Source organism: Poecilia mexicana, unplaced genomic scaffold (assembly GCF_051168715.1).
Source record: "Poecilia mexicana isolate PSO_F unplaced genomic scaffold, ASM5116871v1 scaffold_10, whole genome shotgun sequence".
In the NCBI taxonomy this organism is placed as follows: domain Eukaryota; kingdom Metazoa; phylum Chordata; class Actinopteri; order Cyprinodontiformes; family Poeciliidae; genus Poecilia; species Poecilia mexicana.
In genome coordinates this window covers 18,979,034-18,999,492 of record NW_028263379.1, presented here as the reverse complement: position 1 = coordinate 18,999,492, position 20,459 = coordinate 18,979,034, and the positions used below count along the sequence as shown (strand labels likewise).

General features: G+C 42.0%; 3 protein-coding genes across 4 annotated transcripts; 1 reads left to right on the top strand and 2 right to left on the bottom strand.

Moving 5' to 3' along the window:
* Positions 1-659: 659 nt before the first annotated feature.
* On the bottom strand, positions 660-2,450 carry crybb1l1 (crystallin, beta B1, like 1). Of its 2 annotated transcripts, none has more exons than XM_015004589.2 (6): positions 2,354-2,450; positions 2,157-2,258; positions 1,948-2,066; positions 1,712-1,844; positions 1,468-1,610; positions 660-1,380 (listed from the first exon to the last, which is right to left on the bottom strand). In XM_015004589.2, the coding sequence occupies exons 2-6, from the start codon at positions 2,247-2,249 to the stop codon at positions 1,209-1,211; spliced, it is 660 nt and encodes a 219-aa protein (XP_014860075.1). In that variant the 5' UTR covers positions 2,250-2,258; positions 2,354-2,450; the 3' UTR covers positions 660-1,208. The 2 variants fall into 2 exon arrangements, with proteins under 2 accessions (XP_014860075.1, XP_087865668.1); XM_088009542.1 differs by having other exon boundaries at positions 2,349-2,371.
* A 3,280-nt stretch (positions 2,451-5,730) lies between these two features.
* Positions 5,731-7,870, top strand: cryba1l1 (crystallin, beta A1, like 1). The gene is made up of 6 exons (XM_015004591.2): positions 5,731-5,830; positions 6,041-6,123; positions 6,251-6,369; positions 6,803-6,944; positions 7,028-7,170; positions 7,257-7,870. The coding sequence occupies exons 2-6, from the start codon at positions 6,049-6,051 to the stop codon at positions 7,402-7,404; spliced, it is 627 nt and encodes a 208-aa protein (XP_014860077.1). The 5' UTR covers positions 5,731-5,830; positions 6,041-6,048; the 3' UTR covers positions 7,405-7,870.
* Positions 7,871-8,112: 242 nt separating this feature from the next.
* On the bottom strand, positions 8,113-15,335 carry LOC106928348 (uncharacterized). The gene is made up of 6 exons (XM_015004558.2): positions 15,073-15,335; positions 14,261-14,374; positions 12,348-13,591; positions 10,942-11,814; positions 10,337-10,435; positions 8,113-9,332 (listed from the first exon to the last, which is right to left on the bottom strand). Exons 2-6 carry the CDS (start codon positions 14,361-14,363, stop codon positions 9,063-9,065), a joined length of 2,589 nt encoding a protein of 862 aa, XP_014860044.2. The 5' UTR covers positions 14,364-14,374; positions 15,073-15,335; the 3' UTR covers positions 8,113-9,062.
* Positions 15,336-20,459: the final 5,124 nt, after the last annotated feature.

The window sequence follows — 20,459 nt, the reverse complement described above, 5'->3', positions numbered from 1 at the left end:
CAAGCATAAAAATGAACTCTCCCAAAGTAAAAGTGTGTCAATTTAATAAAGCACTACCATCACAAAAAAAACATGTTTAAAAAAATATGTGTATGAGTAACTTACTGACAATTTAATACTTCATCTTTTAAAGTGTATTAGTTATTATTATTACTAGACAACTAGGACTGAAATTAGAGATCAAACAAAAAATGCATTAAAAATATAAGTGCTAACTGAATTTCTGTCAATAAACATAAATAATCTAAAGGGTGAGACGTTTCACTCATGCTACATTTATTTTCCTAATTAAATCATGATTCTTTTACTGTATTTTTTTTCTCTCATTCATTGGTTTGACATTTTTGCACAACCTTCATTACAAATGTCTGCCATCAGCCAAAGCCAGTGATTCCGGTAGGCTATACACGATTATATCAGATGATTGGCAGCAGTGGGGTTCGAACCTGTTTCCTCTGCTTCTCTATAAACTACAGATGTTTTTTATTGAACATTGTGTGACTGGGAAATGTTCAAAATCTGATTCTGCACAGCATCATCCGAACCTCACAGCTTGGTTATGTACGTTAAAGCTTTAACACCGTCATGACCCGGCTGTGATGTTGCTCTTTTTTTATTATTACTACTGTTTTTTTAATAAGTAACAACGGCAAAAAATCTTTGAAATCAAAGTTTTTCTTTTTATTGAAAACTTGGCCAAGATTCTGTACAGCAGAGAGGGTTTGTAAAGCATAGGGGCAAGAGGAGACAGGGGCGGAGGGGGCTCCGGGGGACTCAGTTTCCCATGGTGCATCATACCCTGAGCCGAGAATCGTGTGTGTAAAACAGCAAGAGGTACTGAGTTTCCTCTCTGGTGTCTCAGAGGACTGTGGAGGGGGTTTGAACTGAGAGAGTTTAAAAAAAAAAAAGGAAGAAAAAGGGGGAAGCAAAGTGCAGCCCAGAGGGGAGAAAGAGAAAAGTAGAGACAGAGAGGGATGGAGGGTGGATCTGGTGGGTTTTACTGGTCCAGCTGGTCGTTCCACAGAGGTGTCGTCTCTGATCGGGGGGAGGGGTGGGGGGGCAGACGCAGACCTTCTCCTTTCACTTCGTTAGATCACAGACCTTCAAGAGGCACTGAGACGAAGACCTCAGACATCTCTCCCCCGCTCCCTCTTCCTCCGCCCCTCTCCCTCACTAACGCTCTTTCTCTTTCTCTCCTTCCCTGAGCCTCACTTGCTGGCCATGGTGTAGCAGCCGTGTGGGTGCCACTGCATGTCACGGATACGCCTCACGGACTGGAACTGGGGGTAGCGGGCGCCGTACTCGTTGAAGTGCCTGTAGTCGCCCTTCTCCAGCAGGTACTGGCTCCCGCGGTATCCGGGGAACTGGTATCCCACCCAGCTGGGGAGAGGAGCGGGAAGGGAAGACGGGTGATTAAAGCTGGGATCTTTGTTTCCCGGATCTCCTCTTTGGTAGTTTAGTACTCACGTTCCACAGCCGACCATGATGCTGCCCACTCTGTCTGTGAAGCCGTAGGAGAACAGGCTGGGGACGTCGTCGTCCATGATCTCCATCTTGCGGCCCTTGAACTCTCCCACCTCATACAGGCAGATCTTGTGCTTCTCGGGGTCCTGAGGGTGAAAACGTTGAGAAAATTAAAGATCTCGGATCTTAATGAAAACAGAATGACATCAGGGGAAGTTTTTTTTTTTTTTTTTTTCCCTTTTTGTACCATTCTGACAGGCCTGAAGGACAGCAGGTAGTCATTCCTCTGGCAGTTGCTCCAGGAGTCCCAGCGGGGATACTCGCCCTTCTCCAGGATGTACATCTCACCGCAGAAGTTCATCTGCTCAAATCCAACGAAGCTGCAGGAAAACACAGAGTCAGGAGACATCAATGCAACAATTTAGGCAAAAAAAATAAAATAAAATAAAACACGGAAATGTATGCACACTGGCTGAAACTTACGGTCCACACTCAACGCGCAGGGAACGCACGCGGTCCATGCCCATCTCACACACATTCATGCACTCATTGACGATCTCGATCATGCGACCCTGGAAGTTCTCCTGATCGAACACGTACATCTGGGAGACACAGAACCGCAGAGAAACTCACTCGCTATGTGATCATTAAGTTTATGTTAACAGAGGGGAAGCTCGGTGAGGGCTGCAAACCTTGTAGGACATCATCCCCATCTCAGACTTCTTGCCCTGGGCGGCCTTGCCGTCAGTCTGGGAGGAAGTCTTGGCCTTATCTCCAGTGGACATGATTGCTGACTAAAAAAAATAATAAAAAAAAAGAAAATTTATAAAATAGGATTTGAGTGAAGATACAGAAAGGACTGGACTTCCAGGTGTGCAGCGTACCTTACCTGTCTATGTGTGTGATGCCTGCGCCGAGCCTCACTCAGAGTGTGTGCGGCTCGGAGAGCGCCCCTCGCTTTTATACGCTGGCGCCCACAGGAGGAGGATTAGGCGGAGAGAAACAAACCTGCTGAGGTCAGAGCGGGGGGACAAAAGAAACCCCTCATCATCAGAGGGGGACGGGCAGAGAGGTGGGACAGAAGCAGGGGACGGGACGACAAATGTGGTGTAGCTGCCACCTCTTAAAGGATCATATTTGTCATTTTTGGTTATTTTATCGTCCTGTTTTTATCAGCAGGTCCCAGACAATAAATGGTGCTAGTCTGACAGCGACTGACTTTGGACAATGCAGTTTAAATATGAATTATAACCAAAGTGAGAGCATGTGATTAGTGAAGATTGTGTATAAGAATCGTTTTTTCCAATGAGTTTAAAAATGCAAGGAAAAACACTTATTTTAGGGCACAACATTTATTCTTTAGTTATCCAATCCAGTTGTTTAGTAGATTTGCTTCTCCAGCTGATCGTGAGCTTTTCAGCTCTCTGCTTTAAATGCTGCAGCAGCAGACACTTGGCATCCCAGCGAGGCTGCAGCTGGCTCAAGTCAGGAACGTCGGTGGGAAAATTCAGAACTATTGTTCTGCAAAAGAAGAAAAATAACCCAAGTAGGAGCAGACTATATTTTTAGTGCTTTTAGTGCACAATCAGAACTACAGAATGTTATTTTAATGCAACAACAAATAAAACGATCCCACAGCTTTCCAAGCAATGTTTCAAGAGTTTTAAATTATTGCTTTTCTAATGTCCTGTGACAGCTAGCTGTGCTACGGTGCAAAAAATCAAATCATTATCATATAAATGTTTCCTTGATCTTTCAGAGATCTATAAATTGCCAGACATTATTGATCAAACAATGGCGTGCAAACAGCTATCTGAAATTAAATACTGACAAAGACTCTTGTTTCAGATGTTATGAAGCAGCATATATACATTTTTGCAACCTTCTTTGCAAACCAATATAACAAACATGAGTGTCATTTTCGACAGCTCTTTAGGCTTTGGTCATCATCCTAAACAACCGGTTCAAAATTGGTTTAATCATTAAATTAATATTTCTAAATTAAGATTACAGGTGTCAAAAATGAGCTTGAAATGATGATTTGTGCTTTTGTCTCATTTTGTTTGGACTGTTGTTACAGTATTTTTATATGTCTTAGAAAAACAGATCAGACTGTGTGAAATGCAGTAACAAGGAATAGGGGAGCACATTACCGCTGTCCTGGCCTCCTCCTTGTTACTACATGATGCAGTTTTAAAGTATTGGTCCTGACAGTCAGGGCACTTCAACCCCTGAATATTATCAGATTTTATTACAGCCTTACTGTTCTTCTCAGAGGTTGTTGGTGACTCATTTTAAAACTAGTGACGATTGGGTTTTTCAGGCCTCAAAGCTCTGTAGCTCTGTACTTTTGTCCCTGTGCTGCATGAACCCCAGTGACTCCTCCAAGACGTTGTTATTCTGACAGGTTTTTAACTATGGATGGATAGCTTTCATGTCACTTTTTATATTCTTGTTTATTTGTCTTTGTGAAACACTTTGATTTTAGTGTCTGTGATAGCTGCTACAACTTTTACTTACTAAATTTTACTTATACAAGAGAATTTCAGCTTTGCTATTTCAACTTCTGTCTTTCATAGCAGTGCTTCCTAAAGTTAGGGTGGAGACCCAGTTATGGTCAAACTCAGGAAGAGTGAAGTTCTAAATTACAAATTTGAATTTTTTGAGGCTTATTTATGCTACTACTTCAAATGCAGTGCTGATCTAAAGGTACTTAGATCAGCTGTTTTCTATGTCATAAGAAGCAAAACGTAAATTGCAGCTGTACTTCCTTTAGAAACACAGCTAAACACATAAGCACAGAGCCAGTAGCAAAATGAAAATAGCCAGAGGGGACATAGCAGAGTTGGTAGCAGCAATAGTTCCTCCCATTGCTTTGTCTGGGAGAGACGAGGTTAACGCAGAAAGACAGGGCAGGTGCATCAACTGTAGAAAGAGAAACCCAGGCAGGTGTCAACACTACACACAAAGACACGGTTTAACACAGAAGTTACACCTGTTATTTCTAATGAGAAGGAGGAGAAAATTTCAGAGTAAGGAAATATTCAGTTCAGTTTATCCTCCAGCAGCCCAAGCCTATGGCAGCATAACTACAGTGAAAACTCAGGATAGTATCAGTCACTCAAATTAAAAACTTTATCAAACGGGACAGTTTTAATTCTAGTTTTTGCCTCATGGACAAAAATTGGGAGCTGGAGACAGAGAGGAAGTGTCTGATAACTGAGAGGCCTGTCTCCCATCCTCCTATTATAAACTCAAAGAACCTGCAGACTGAGATGAAACACTCAGATTTATATCCACATAATGAAGCATTATTATTATTATTATTATCATCATCATTAAGGGCTTTATATGTAAAAAGAAGGATTCTGAATTCTATCCTGAATTTAAAAAGTTCCCAAGTGAAAATAAGAGAAATGTTTTAATCTCACATAATTCTTCTTAAATGCTTTTAACATTATTTGGACTCCTTTATTTGTGAATGACGGCAATGTGTCCATTCTTTTCTGTTTTAATCATTTAAATCATTACATGACAATTCATTCATTGAATTTATTCATTCTTATGTAGCCCAGAAATTTAAATCTGTTGGTGCTTTTTACAACTTTTTACAACTAAGTCTCAGCAAAACAAAAAGACTGGATGCAAAAATATGCAAAACTGAATATCAAAAAAAAAAAAGTCTGTCTTGTAACAATTATGATAAAACGATTCTATTAACAAACATATTTTATTTATTTTTGTTTACTTGAGACCAAACCAAATCCTTCTAACTTGTGCTTTCCGTCCAGCTGTGGGATCCAGACCCCAACTTTGGGAACCACTGTGCTAATAAGCCACAATGAGAAAGCCAAACCAGACAGCTACCTGTGCACGTGCACCTTCACCAATTAATGCGCGTGAGCGGTAGCACCTGCAGACTTTAAAAATCTGAATCAGAAAATATGACTTTCGCCCTCTCTGTAACATTTCTATACATTAGCTCAGACCTTCACAGATGTAGTTGTGTGTGCCACCTTAATCCCCGCCCTTTGTGCCGGGCAGGGCGCTGGACTGCTGACCGGGGTCCGAACATGCCGGAGCGCCTTTTGTTCTCCAGCGTCAGGGGAACTATAGGATCTGCTGAGCTGGTCGATGCGGCAGGACAACAGCGTGCAGCGGTCACAGAGGGTCGCCGGGGTGCGCGCCCGGCGAGGCGTGGACATTTTCACAGGAGCTCATAGAGAGACGCGGGCGCGCCCCTGTGAGCGCGCCTCCCGCCCACCCGTCGGTATAAAACTGAAGCGCCAGGTTCTCTCAAAGCTCTACGCGAGTCAGGCGGTAGGCGCGTATCACTCCGAGCTCTTCCAATAAAGTGCCAGAATAGGTAAGGAAATCTCTGCTCTCTCAGCTCTCAAATCCAGAAGCACTTTTACTGCAACCAGAGCCCAGATCTCCTCCAATTTACACCTTTTAGTAACAACCAGTAGACGCAATATACGATTCTCAAATGAAAACCACCATAATTTATACAAGGAAGAGATAATCTAAAAATAAGATGCTAACTGTTCTGCATTATTTCCCTGTCCTCAATCAGGAGTCAAGATGTACAAAACTACAAGGTCCCCAATGATGCAGCCTTTGGTCAACTCAGGAATGGGCATGGCTCCTTTCTTCAAGGTAATCTGTCGCGCCTCTGCACACAAACAGGAAACATGGAGTAAATAACTTTTTCTATGATCTGTTAATTTTGTGCTCAGTGTGAAGGAGAACCAACCAGGTTAGGTAACTTGCTCTGTCTCCTCAGGTGACTGTGTTTGAGCAGGAGCATTTCCAAGGAAAGTGCCTGGAGTTCACCTCCGAATGCTGCAACATCCAGGAGTGCGGCATGGACACCATCCGCTCCATCAGGGTGGAGAGCGGAGCGTAAGTCTCTTAAGAGTTTTTGGAGTGACAGTAACAAGCTGCACAAGTTGAATTTAGCCAAAACAATATCTTTATGTACAATATATTGCATCGCAACTGTCATTACAACTTTAGTACTTGCAAAATTGCAAACTGCAATGGAGTGTGTGGATGCAGTATTTACATTTCAGGTAGAATGCTTTCAAACTCTGCTTATCTATTACATACTTGACCACTCAGGTGAAGCTTCACTGCTGTTTATGGCCACAGCTAACATAGATCTTAAAGACTGACATCATTGAGAGCAAGTAGGGGCTGGTAATGCAAGAGACTTCAAAATAGGAAAATCTGGGTGAATCATAATTGATACCATCAGTTTAATATATTCTACTTTTCAACAAAGCAACAGAGAGCCCTCTGGTAAGCTGGTCTGTCTCTGTGTCTTTGTGTGAAGCTGGGTGGGCTTCGAACACCACGACTTCCAGGGCCAGCAGTTCATCCTGGAGAGGGGAGAGTACCCCCACTGGGACGCTTACAGCGGAAACATCTCCTACCATGTGGAGCGTCTTATGTCTTTCCGCCCCATCTACTGCGCTGTGAGTACATCGTCCTCACCTTGTCCAGCCGACCGTCCGGCTGAGAACGTGAAGACATGATCGGTCTCTGTGCTCTTGTCCAGTCCCACCAGAGCAGCCGCATGATCATTTTCGAGAGGGAGAACTTCATGGGCCGCAACGCCGAGATCTGCGACGACTACCCCTCTCTGCAGGCCATGGGCTGGATGATGCCTGAGGTCGGCTCCATGCACGTGCAGTGCGGCGCGTAAGTTCTAGCTCAAAACAGGATCTACAGATTGTCCTCTGTTACTCTCTTTGACCCTGTGCCGTCCTGTTGCTGTCCCCTTGCAGCTTCGTGTGCTACCAGTTCCCTGGCTACAGGGGTCAGCAGTACATCATGGAGTGTGAGAGACACAGTGGAGACTACCAGCACTGGAGGAACTGGGGCTCTCACTGCCAGACCCCTCAGATCCAGTCCATTAGACGCATTCAGCACTGAGAGGAGAATGGGCTGAGATTGAGGCCAAGCAGTTCCTCTCCCCATACCTGCAAACCCCCTCTTCTCCCTCTCTTTCCCTCCCCTCATTCCTCTTTTTCCTTTTGACTTGAGCCGCCCCAACCTGACAACACCGCACAACGATCCAGAGCCGCTGCCAGAGTGTGATAAGAGACAATATCGCACTGTTAAAGCACAGGGAATTACACACCTTCACACACATGCTGACATTAATGACGCTCAGTGTCTTTTTATTTGGTTTAAAGGCTCCTCCACGCAGCAGGCACACACCTGAGCTGTATTCTAGCCTGAGCTCAGTGGAGAGGACAGGAAATTGATCAGACAGGTGTGAAACCTGGAGACCCAGGGAATAATCCCCCCTGCTGAATGAAGCAGAGGTGCAGCTCAGATGTGTTGTGTGAAGGAAACCGATCCACATGCTGATTACTAATAAAGTCATTTTACTTCACGTGGTTTTGTTTTATTCCTACCCTCTTCCATAAGGCTCAAATGACATGTCAATTATTTAAACAAAGGATAAATTATTTCAGATGGCTTTAATGTGGGCGAATCATTGAAAACAATGCAAAAAGAGAAAAAAAAACTAAGATGAATGCAAACTTAGAATCTATCGGATGAAAAGGTTAAAGTAAACGGGCCAAAAAAGCAAACTTTTTTGGAAGATATAATCAAAAGTTTTGACATCTCAGGTGCATACAGAATCATTTATTCAGCAATTTCCCAAAATATTATCAGGTTACAACCACAAACGTCAGTCTCTTTTATTTGGATTTTAGCTTGCATGTCGTGACATTTAAAAGATTTAAAGGGGAAAATTACACGTTTTTAGAAACTAAAATTTAAAAAGTGTTTTGTGCATATAGTCAGTCACCCCATGACAGCATGAACATTGCCCTGGGCGAGCCCCTCATCCCGTCACTACAGCGACAGAAACGGTTCCAGTTTATGAAAATGTTACACCCCCATCTGGAGCTGCTAAACATGGCACTCAGAAACTAATCTAAATGAAGATGCAACAGAAATTATTTATCCCACCTGGGAAGAGTGTGATAGACTCATCTCCCAATTCTCAGCTGCAAGCAGGAAGCATCTGTCAACACAAGGGGGCAGCAACTCCCAATTCAGTGCACATCCACCCAGAAATTTGGAAACCTTCAGATGCACCTCACAGATAGAGAATTACTATTACTTTCTAAAGTCCTTCTAGTCAGAGGCCCACATAACGAAAAACTGTACATTCCTGAGTCAGAACTTAGTGAAACATTTAACATTTTTCTAATTTTACTTTATGAAACAGATCAATTCCAGTCTCATCAGAATGAGGACATCTGTTTTGAGCAATTTTCAAGTGTTGCTACAGATTCTTAACTGGCTGTAGGCCTGGACTTTGACTAGGCCATGAAAATGCTTTAAACCAGAAGACTCCATTCTTCAAACACTGCTTTGCAACTTTTAAAAATATCCCTGATCTTACACATCCGAATCAGACTGCTGAACATATTTAGAACTAAGATAAAATACCTCTTACCCTTTGGCTTTAAAACCCTCCAAACGGTTTTGTTAACAGCTAAAACAAACTGAACAGCCACAAATTAGCTGTGAAAACCTGCAAACCGATGTAAATAACTAACTTCTTTGAATCAGATCCCAACATCAATTTCTTCCTCTGAAGAGTCTGTCCAGGTTATGCTGACAGATTCAGGGGCTGGCCCCATACCTCCCACCACATCTACATCATCCTCCTCAATGACTGTTTCACATTTTTCTGTCTCAGGGATTTTCTCCGAAGTTGTCGTGCTCTCAACATGAGATGAACTAAGAAGATTTCCATTTTTCTTTGGCCTGCCACACCTTCGATTTGGTGGCCTTGTTGTCTGTACTGAATCCTCCTCCAGAAAAGGCAAAAAGTCCTGAAAAACAACGACACAAAGTTAACTTCCTCAAAGATTTAGCTTCATGTTGTTTGGCAGTGGATTCACTGATCCTTAAAAGCAGTGCTTGTCAACAGAGACGTCACATGTTACTGTGAAGTCTCGTCTCGACAGCCCCGAAATGAAACCTTAACAGCAAGATTACTATTATTACTACATACTATTTTCCAAGAGACTTTACCAATGTTATCTTGGCAACCGCTTATATTTCACCCTCAGCTGTTGTTGGCAATACATATGAAGTCATCAGTTTAGTTTCCAATTATGTTATGTTTCCAAAACAAGAAATTTAGACCAGTCTTATATTTCTCTAGGTGGAATATAAGCCCCTTGTTTAGAGGCAGCCTGTAAAGAAGAGAGCTGTGAGAAAGTGATCACAGGAAGCTGAAGAAGGCCTGCAGGATGTTTAGAGGACATCGATGCCGTGACTCAGTGTGTGACTAACTATATGATCGACTGTGTGGACAACACCATCCCCACCACAAACCTTGGATCACCATTGACCCAAAGGGACAGGAAGAAAAGCCCTCAGGGAGGGAAATGGGGAAATATTGAGACGCATACTGAAAGCCTTTAAAATCAAAAATAGCCCCAAGTTAATAAGTCTGCAAGTAAACCTTTAACTGCAAATCAGTGGTGCTTCTTCACATCCTAATAATACTCAGTGTATTATAAGCCTGGCGGGAACCAGGCTTTATTTGTGCCCCCACCAGGCTGAGCATTGTTGATTTATTAGGTTCTTTTTAATGATTCCCTTTTTTTAAACACTTTATAGTTGGTGTTTAGGTATTAATCTTCAAGTCTTCCAAAAATGCATAACTATCAAATGATGTTTTTAAATTTCCTGTCAACTTTAAACATTTTTAACTCAAAAACACGGCGGGCAGCTGGAGGACTGCCCTAGCGCCCTGAGCACCAGGCTTAGCAAGGGGGAAACCCTGAATACCAGAAGAATTTGTCTTACCATAAAGGTTCATGCTCACCTGGATGTGTGGATCCCTAAATCTGCTCCTGATTGGGTAGAACTTTGTGACCAAGTGCCTTCTGAAACTGCCAAAATGGGAGTTTCCCTTTGATGGACTCTGCAGGAAATATTGCACACCAAAGTAAGAGATGATACATTTTCTGCAAGAGCCGTTGTCACCTTTTAGCTTTGTCCAACTCATTTAATTTCTTAACAGTTGATATAGGGACCAGTTTACTGCTGCAAAATACACATTAGGTCATCTGTCACACTTTTTATTAGGAATCTCTTACTCTTATGTAATACTCTAAGTTTTCGTAGAAATCGAGCTTTGTGTTTAAATTAGCTTTAAGTGATAATCATCAGAATAAACAGAATTAAATCTCAAATATATCACTGTGTAATATGTCTATGTAGGTTTTACTGTTTGAGGTGAAGTATTGATATAAAATTAAATGGTATTCCAGTAAACAGTGATGACCTAGTTTTACCTATAGCTACTTTTTAGTGAGACAGACTATCATCTTCGGTTAGCTGCCATTTTTACTCTATTTAGATTACTCGGTCCTCTTCAGAAAAACTGAAATCTGGAAAACATCAGCAGGTTGCAGATAGTTTAGTCACCTTTTCCTCAGAAAGCTCACAGTTGTTTCCCTGCCGCGCCGCTCTGACTGACAGCAAGTTGTCTCTAGTCAGTTTCACCACCGGTGTCTGCTGCAGCTGCTTCTCCTGTTGATCCTGACCCGACGTGGCCTTTGAGTCCCGCGACGATGCCGGCTTCTTCACCTTTTTCTTCTCTAACGAGAACAGATACGTGTTTGATCTCCTTCTCTTCGGCCTCCTTGCTGGTGTGACGGATTTGAACTTTTTAGAGGAAACAGCCTGGGTGTCTGATAGTCCGGTATCAGCCCTCTGTACTCCAGGTGTCTGAGAGTGATTGACTATGCGCTGCAGAGAAGGTGTGTGAGAGGTTTCCTCATGAATCTTGGTTGTTTTGTAATTCCTCTGAATTGCCTGACTGGCTTCTGGAGAGATCTGAATGCAAGAGCTGGCGTTATTGCTTTCAACATGCTGCTCCAATGATTGGAGTAAGTTTTCCAGAATGTCGTTCAGCTCCCCCTCACATTGCTGCTGCAGCACTGGCATCTCACAGCTGCTAATCTGGGCCTGGTGTTTGTTTTGGATAGCAGAGTTGCCAGGAGTGTTGCTGCCTGTTGAAAGAGGAGCTTTGTTGTTTGGTAAGATGTCCAGATCCTGAAAGACCTCCTCCAACAAACGATCGATGTGCTCAGGCTGGTCCTCGTGAGGCGGAGGAGTTGGAGGAGCAAACTGTGGGCTGTAGAGACGGGATGATGCTGGGGAAACGTATGGTGCAGCATGCGAACGCATCGGTCGAATGGAGGGACTGGAAGACGTTAAAACAGGCCCATCATAGAGGTTGTTGGAGGGTGTTGGTTGGTTCCTGCAGATCTGATCCGTGCCAATAGGAAGACTGGCCTGGAATCAGAGAGAGAAAACACCAATTATGACGCAAAAAAAAAAAAAAAATATTCAGATACGCCCTGAAGAAAAATGTTATGAAAAAGGCTAATTTGATCTTAGAGTAATTGGTGAAAACAGGAGTGTGTGTTATTAGGTTTTCTGTGTTTTATTTAATATATTTTATTTTGTGGTTTCTGACCTGTAAAAAATGCTACATAAATAAAGTTTATGAACTTACTTACTCAAGAAATACACTTTCAACTGTAGATCGGCTTCAGTTCAAATTCACAAACTGTTTCCCCATAAAAATGTCTAAGCAATGATGGGCTCTGATTGGTTTTCAGTCCAAGTGATTCACAGAAAGGGCACTGAAGTGTGTAGACAATTTGATAAAACAGTGTTCGCTCTGGCTCCAGAATATCGACGTATTAGGGCTGGGCGAAACATTTAATCGACAAATCTTTTTTTTTTTTTTCCGAAGATTTAATTTGAGAAAAATCAGGATTTTTTTTCTCGTTTCCATAATTCTGAGTGGTTATATCCCTCACCTTGGCAACCTGCTGTGTGGTTTTTCTTCTCCCCCGTTGGGTGTTCGCTCCCCCTCTGCCTTGCGGCGTCTCCTGACTCTGATCCTCCTCAAACACTTTTCCACGTCTCCTCGGCTTCTTCTTGGCCGGCTCCAGCTCCTCCCTGGTCTTCTGGTGTAGCCTCCTGCCCACAGCGCCCCCACCCTGACCTGCTCTGGGCGTCCTCACCCTCCACCTGTGCAGGAACAGTTTCTGCAGTTTGCTCACCCCAATCTCCTGCACATCCACCATCTGAGTGAACGCGCCTCGCCCCCTCCCTCTCGGCCTCCCTCTGGGTCTCCTGGTCCTCTGCTGTCCGCTCTTGGCTGCCTGGGCACCCCTTGGCTTCCTCCCTGCCCGCCCCCTGCGGGGGCTCTCCCTCTTCTCCGGGTTCAGGAAGTGGTTGATGAATCCCACAATGTTTCCCTCAAACTGCTCCAACCTCTCTCCTTCCCATTCCTCTGGGTTAGGGTCGGCCCAGCAGCTCTGAGAATCGGCCACACAGGGAGCCGTCTGGGTGGAGTAATGAGGAAGAGGAGCAGGAAGAGGCGCGTACTGTGGCGTCACGATGGCGACAGATGTCCTTCCAGGTGTTGTGGATTCCTGCAGACAGCCTGGTGGAGCAGCGGTGTACTGCAGCGTTTGGTTTTCTTCGGGTGGGTAGATGACAGTGACAAGCTGATGAGAGTCTGTGTGTCCTAAACTCTGGAGGACGCTCATGTCGATGGTCTCATAGGGGACCACTGCGGGGACAGGAGGACATGAGTCGACAAGCTGTTCCTCAGTTTGAGTCCACATGTCTCTTCCTCCACCTGACACCTCCGCCTCTTTCCACATATAGGTGGACCCATCCCTCACCTCTCTCCTCCACCTGACCAGCCTCCCCTCATGCTCCTCTGTCCTCTGTGGCTCCGTTTGGACCCCCACCTCCGCGTACTGCTCTGTCCCTCCACCAAACCTTCCTCTGCTCTTCGTCACCTCCACCAAGCCGCTGATGCCGAGCTTGGCTGCAGCGTAAATGGCCTCCTGCTTCTCGTTCTCCCCCTCCCCGGCCATCTCTCCGGAGTAAAGGAGCCGGATGATGTGCAGCAGGGTGCAGGCGCCCAGGGCCTGGAACTCCAGGAGACGGCTCTGTCCAGAAGGGGGCGCCGGTGAGGACGACAGAGCCGAGGAGATGTGAGGGCTGATGGCTGACAGAATGCAACTGTGTGCTGGGACTGAAACACCTGACGATGAAAAGATTAACATAAAAAACGTTTAAACAAGATGCAATAGGAAAATAAAGATATTCCTTTAGATTTGACCTTGTTCTGCAGTCACATTGAGCAAGAAAGCAGCAAAAGTGCAAAGAGAACTTCCAAAAACAGCTCGGATAACTACTAATAAATGACGTTTAACTAAAGTCCTACGGGGTTTAGAGTCCCAGTTGACGGCGTTTCAAATAAAAACCTAGAGGTTGGAGTCCTTGTCAAACGGTGTTTTTGACTAAAGTCCCAGAGGGTTAGAGCCCCAGTTAAACAACATTTAACTGAAGTCCTAAAAGGGGTGCGGGTTTTAATGTTTTTATCTTTTTTAATCTTTTTCAAAATGTCTTTCTCTTTCTCACTGTTTATTCAATGTCCCATGTTGTTTTTATTTTAATTATGTGAAGCTCTTTGAAATGCCTTCCTGCTGAAATGTGCTATACAAATAAAATTTGATTGATTGATTGATAATAAAGACCCATTTACAACATATTGCAAGAATGTCTGCTCCCCTATATGAAAACCTTAAGTAATATAAAAATTTGCACGGAACTGTTTGCAAATATTTGTCCCACAAGTAATTATCAGCAGCAACCTTATATAAATTATCAACAAAAATGCATTTGCTCTAATTTGTGAGTGAGTTTGTACCTCCAGCTTTGAGCAAAGTGTCACAGAACTGGCTGCATTGCTGCTGCTTTCGTAGTTCTGCAACGATGAGGGCTTCGAAGCCCGGTTTCTGGTAGCACCACATTTCTCCATCCACTTCAAAGCAGGAGTCAAAAGGCACAGAATAAAGGTGAGTCAGACCAGAAGATAACACAAGTATGCTTTTTATTTCATAACAGAAAGACCCGATTATCTGAATCTTGTCATTTTCATAAAAACCCACCTGAAAATTATTTAAAAATAAATTCATCACAGCATTTTTTTTTTCTTGCAAAGACTACACTGTATTATATAAAAAACAGAAGTCACTCATATAAGTAACTTTATTTTTCACTTTAAGTGTGTTTTTGTCTGTCTCACCTGTGTATAAAATAGTATTATAGACATAATTATCCTATTTATTCCAACACACTGACTTATGACTTTTAAAAACCTTTCTTAGGCAAACTTTTACACATTAAAATAATTATATGACTTCAGTTTTACTTTAATTGTATGAGCTAACTTAATCACTTTTAGGCAGCTAGGGGTCCAGGCTCAAAGGCAAGTCGCCTAGATCAAGCACACCTGAGTTTAGCATTACAAACCTTTTGCAGGCTAACTACAAAACCAAACTATTCAAAATAAGCATATTTTATCGGCCCTGACAGTCCAGCTGCTAGTTACCACTTCAAACACACCATAATACAGAGTCTAATAACTCTACTGAGTTTTATTGCCAAAAACAAACTCTATGCTAGCTAAATTACTATACAGTAAAACGCGCGCAGGTGTCCGACACCGTCGGTACTTACCGTCTTAAAGGGCCCTAAAATGATTTCTGAAGTCCAAAAATGTAAAGAAAATATTTTATATACATAACACGAACGTGTGAATTGAGTCTTTCTTCTCTTTTTTTTATTTTCGTCTGATTAAAAGAGGTAGAGGCCAGCCACGGGTCATTTTGGTGAACACCAGCAAAGCGGGATGGACAACGAGGCAGCAGTTTGCCACTGTCGCCGCCAGGTGGCGACAGTGGCTCTCCACAATGACCAAAACCGGACTTTTTGGATAGTCAACTAAAGAGTGAAAATAAAGCCAAGAGGGTTTCTGTACGTACTTCAGGCTTCTTTTGTAAATCAAAACAAGACGATGAAATCCAATTTTGACTGGATTTTGAGATTTCTGTTCATTTGTAATTAAAATAGGATTGCATTTGTTGTCTTCTTTTACACAAAATAAGAAAGTGGGAGGTTTTTTTATCCACATTTTTTTTATCTTTGTGTGATTGTAAGTTACCCTTCAACAAGAACAACAACAACAATAATAATAATAATAATAATAATAATAATAATAATAATAATAATAATAATAATAATAATAATAAATATTATTACTCTTGGAAGTACCTAAAACAAAGCAAATTAAAGTTAAAGAATGTCAGAAAAAATTAAAGAAAAAAGAGAGAGGAGCAGGGGTTAACACTGAAAAAAGGCATACAAATATTAAATATTTAGAGCCACATCTTAGAAATTCAAACTAATAAAAAGCTAAATACAACAATACCATTTTAGATGATATTTTTGTAGATTTTTATAAATTATAAATACTTTCACAACATGATATAAGGTTTGAATTAAATGTATTAAAAGAATTGAAAAGAAGTATAGATTTCTTATATTTCCCCTTTTATTTTTCAAAAGATTTCATTTCTATAAGGAAAACAGATTACATTTTGTTTGAAAATGTAATCTCTCTCTCTCTCTGTAAAATCAGAAATTTATAAACCAGATTCTTCATAAAGTTAATTTGAATTTTACTACACCTAGGAACGGTTCAGTCAAGACCCATAAAATCAAGATATCACTTAAATAGTCTCAATCTGACAACAGAAAGTAGGCCAAAAAAAATCAAAAAGCAACTAAATATATCCTAATATGCAGTAAAAACAAGAACTCCATTAAACCACAGACATTGACATTATACAAAGGAGAAAATATAGAACTGTGGTTTCCAGAAGTTATCATTCATATCACAAAATAACCCAGAAAAACTTCTGACGGCCTTCAAGCTTCACTAGCCTCAGTTCAGGTCCTATTATTCAAGAATAAAAAAAATAAGTGTTTTGGCCAAAACTGACTCCAAAAACAACAACAACAACAACAACAAAACACAAATATCTGTCTCATATTACCCAGTACATATCTTTATGATAAAAAGTTTTAGGAAAATATTCTCTGGACTGATGTCGCAGTCGTGAAACTTTATGAAACTGGCTTCTTTTTTTCAAAATGTCCCAATTCATCTGGAATAAAAATAAAGTAGCATATGAGGAAAAGATGATCATGCTGGCCGTGGGAGTAATGGGAGGTTCTGGGGCTGTTTTACTGCTTCAGGACCTGGTTGACTTGCTATAAATTGATGAAAAGGTGAACTCCTCTTTCTCTTTCGTGTTGAAGGAAAAGTTATTAGTTTGTGATCTTAAACTCAAAATAACCAAGATCATGATAACCACACTAAGTCTGATCAATATGTCATAGCACAACCCTTCAATGTTGATGAATTAAAGTAATTCTGCAGGGAAAAGTGCACCCAAGTTCCTCCAGAGAGATGTAAAGACACATTTATTGTGTGATGGGATCTGCTCGAGAGTAACAGAAACAGTGAACACATCATGTGGGAAGTTACTTTTTCACTTGATTTTGGATCAGACAGAAAAATAAAAACAGAAGACACCCTCAAAGGAACAAAAATACAAAAATCATTTTCTGTAATTTGCAACAAATATAGCAGCATGTGCATATTTTCTCCTCTATTTCCTCCTAAAAAAAAAGTATAATGGTTACTCCATTAGTTACAAAGCATAGTGCAGAATTATAAGCTGAGTCCAGTCCTGGATAACACAGCATAACAAGATTTATGAGATTCAGATTTCATTCTTCTGAAATCGTTTGTTTGTCATAACAAATTATTGATGACGGTACCAGGAAAAGCCTAAGCCATGTTATGATATAAAAACCGCATAATCTCTCTGTGTTCAACAGCAAGCAGTTAAACATGTGTTAAAACAAACAAGTAAAAAACAGTCTCTCTATAAAACAAAAACGACAAATCAACTGGCTCAGTTAAGTAACTGACTTGGCAGTATTTTTGGTTAAAAAATGTTTTTTTATTTAATTTTTTTATTTCTAAAACTCATATTTCCCACCTCTTTTGACGTAAAACAATCTCATCATCAGAAAAGAGACACGTTTAGCAATAATTATGTTTAATCATTGAGAGCCTGAAGAAAACATTCCTGTATGACGTAATAGTTCATTCTTGGAAAGCTCTTGCTCAACTCTGACGAAACGTGTTGACGAGTCCTGCTCATCTTATTGGGAGAATATTAGTAATTTCCTCTAATCAACCTACAGATTCTTACCCAGAAGTCATTTCTACTCGATCGACACCTTTGATTAACTCGCTGACATTGTTAATTTCTCGGTGACTGACGCATCAATGGAGGCCCAAACCCTTATTCTCCCATTTAATATTTTCCACAGAAGTGACACAATATAAAACTTAACACAAACAACAAGATCTGCTTTGGTCTTATCCCCCCAGTCAGAAAGAAGCATCTTCTCCAGTTTACGATGTATCGTTGAGTCTGAGAACACCGTTAAGGACTTGGACAAACGACGGGGAGGGGACCGTGGTGAAAGCCTTTGTAGGGGACGGAGACTCTTGCGGAGGAGTTGGTCGCGGCCACCGCTCGTAAAACTTGACAAAGAAGAGCGGGTCTTTGAAGGGCCCCCCGTAGATGATGGCCTGCATCAGATAGACGAGGGCCACAACCATGAAGCTGATGAGGAAGAAGGGGAGGAAGGGCCTCAAGTGGTGCCAGGCAACACCGACTCCGTAGCTGAGGTTGCTGAGCCCGCTCTGGTGGCCGGTGTGGGTTGTGTGGCGGGAGGAGTCTGGGGCCGGAGCGTTATCCGAAGACTCCTCAGGTGAATTTGAAAAGGACGAAGAGGGGCCCTCGGGTGAATCCATGGGGTTGTAGCTGCAACACAAGTCCTTTCTTTGCACCCAAACCTATACTGTAGGTACTTCACATTACTCCGCGGAAAAAAAAAAAAAAAAAAAAAAAAGGAACAGCCAGTGAGATTATGAAGAAGTAAGGATGAAGCCAAACTTAATCTCCCCTGTGCTGTGGCTCCTCTGACGTGGACTCCTGCTGTGATTAATCCAAAGATAAAATCCCTCAACAAACCAGTCGTTGGTCTCCCGTCCGACAGGCCTCCCAGTCGTATCCCCCACCCCGTCAGATAAACTGCGCACTGACATTAAATGTCAGTGCGCAGTAGATGCAATCTCCTTCTCTCTGAGCTCCGGACGGACCGAGAGGAATCAAAGAGCAGCAGGGAAGCCATAAATAGATTTGACACCCAATGACAGGACACGTGTAAGGAAGGGTGCTGCTACTTTTGGTGATCTCGGTTTTAACGGCTGCGTGTGTGCCCGGAGAACAGGTTAAAATATTATACGCACACACACACACACACACACACACTCACGCACACACACGTACGTACGCGGGGTGGCTAACAGAGACATGCACACACATGCAGGTCAGAAATGTGCTTGCCCCAGTGAGAGGACGTTAATGTTTCCCACTTGTTTATTACAGTTCTAATAATACAGCTTTGACTAAAGAGTTCTTACATTAAGACAGGTGCAGCTGGAGGATTTCACAGCTAGTTAAAACTTTATACCGCCTCAATGCTCTGTTAAAACCCCATCATTTACTTATTTGGTGCATTTTAAACCCCGCGGTTAAAAATATAGTTCGCCTTAAGAACATGTCAACAGGATGGCAACATTTAAAGTGTCTTGTAAAAATGTTTTTCACATTTTATCATCTTACAGCCACAAACATGAATGTACATCATTGGTCCGGGTTTTATTATGGAAATAAAGCATAACTGTGAGGTGAATTTTAGATTTGTTTTACGAATAAAATGTGAAAAGTCTGGTCATTCATTTGTGTTAAATAACTGGGAGTGAATTTTTGGATCTACCTTTTCTTTGCTCTCACAGCTGAAGGTCTTTGCAGGTGTAGAAACCAACATTTTTCTCCATCCTTGCTCAAATATTTTAAGCTCAGTTAATTAGCTAAAGTGTCTGTCATCCTAACCCAATAACATGCTTTGCTCAAAAGCAATCCGTTGCAGCTCTGGCTGCATGTTTAAGGCCATTGTCCTGCTGAAAGGTGAAACCTCCTGCAATCTCAATCTCTAATCTCCAGTGAAGTTCAGAGTTTGAAATCCAATCCAATCTCAAGTCTAGTGAAGCTTTTCTTTCGTGATTACCCTGTATTTAGTTTTTCTTCTTGTCATTACATGGTACATATACATTTTTTGACTAAATGCCAAAAAGCTTAACAGTTCAGATGAAATTTTCAGTCTCAAAGTTTTGCCTCAACTTCAACCCTGACCAGCCAGCTGCCTTCATGGCTTTCTTAACACTCACAGAAGACCTGTATGTTTACATTTTATTTAAACAAACATACATGTATTTGAAAGATATATATTCCTCTTCCTTCAACTTCACATTTACATATATGTGTTGGTCTATCACATGAAATCCCAATAAAGGCCATCTTTTGTGGTTGTATCGAGACAAAGGATGAAAACAGTATAAATATGGTTGCAAACGCTACACAGTGTTCAGAGGAGGCAGGTGCAGCTGAAAAGGGACAACGTGTTCCCACGAGGGTGAAGCACATCGTACTCGGTGCTGGAGCAGCGTAAAAAACTAGGTCAGATTCAGGCCTCTGTTTTCAGACGCGGGGAAACTTCGAACATTCACACTCTGCTATGTTGCTAAAAGACACAGTGAGCAATCCGATCTTTGGCTCTGTGGAATCATAGCCTGTAAAATTAAATTAAATCTGGCTCACTGGCTGACACGTAGCAAATCCTGTAGCCTGACTAATACTAAAACCATTTACAGTCGGCTATGCACTCCCAAAGCCCCCTCGTGATCCAGCAGCTGCCTTTTGAATGTGCCACATACTGAAAACGACAAGACATGTACCGAAGCGCAACTCTGAAGCACAAAATCCGTGTTGATATGCAACGAGAGACAACAGAAAAGTTGAGAATGTCAGCGCTCCGGTCTTCTGCTGCTTTATTGTGAACACGTCCAATGTGTTTGA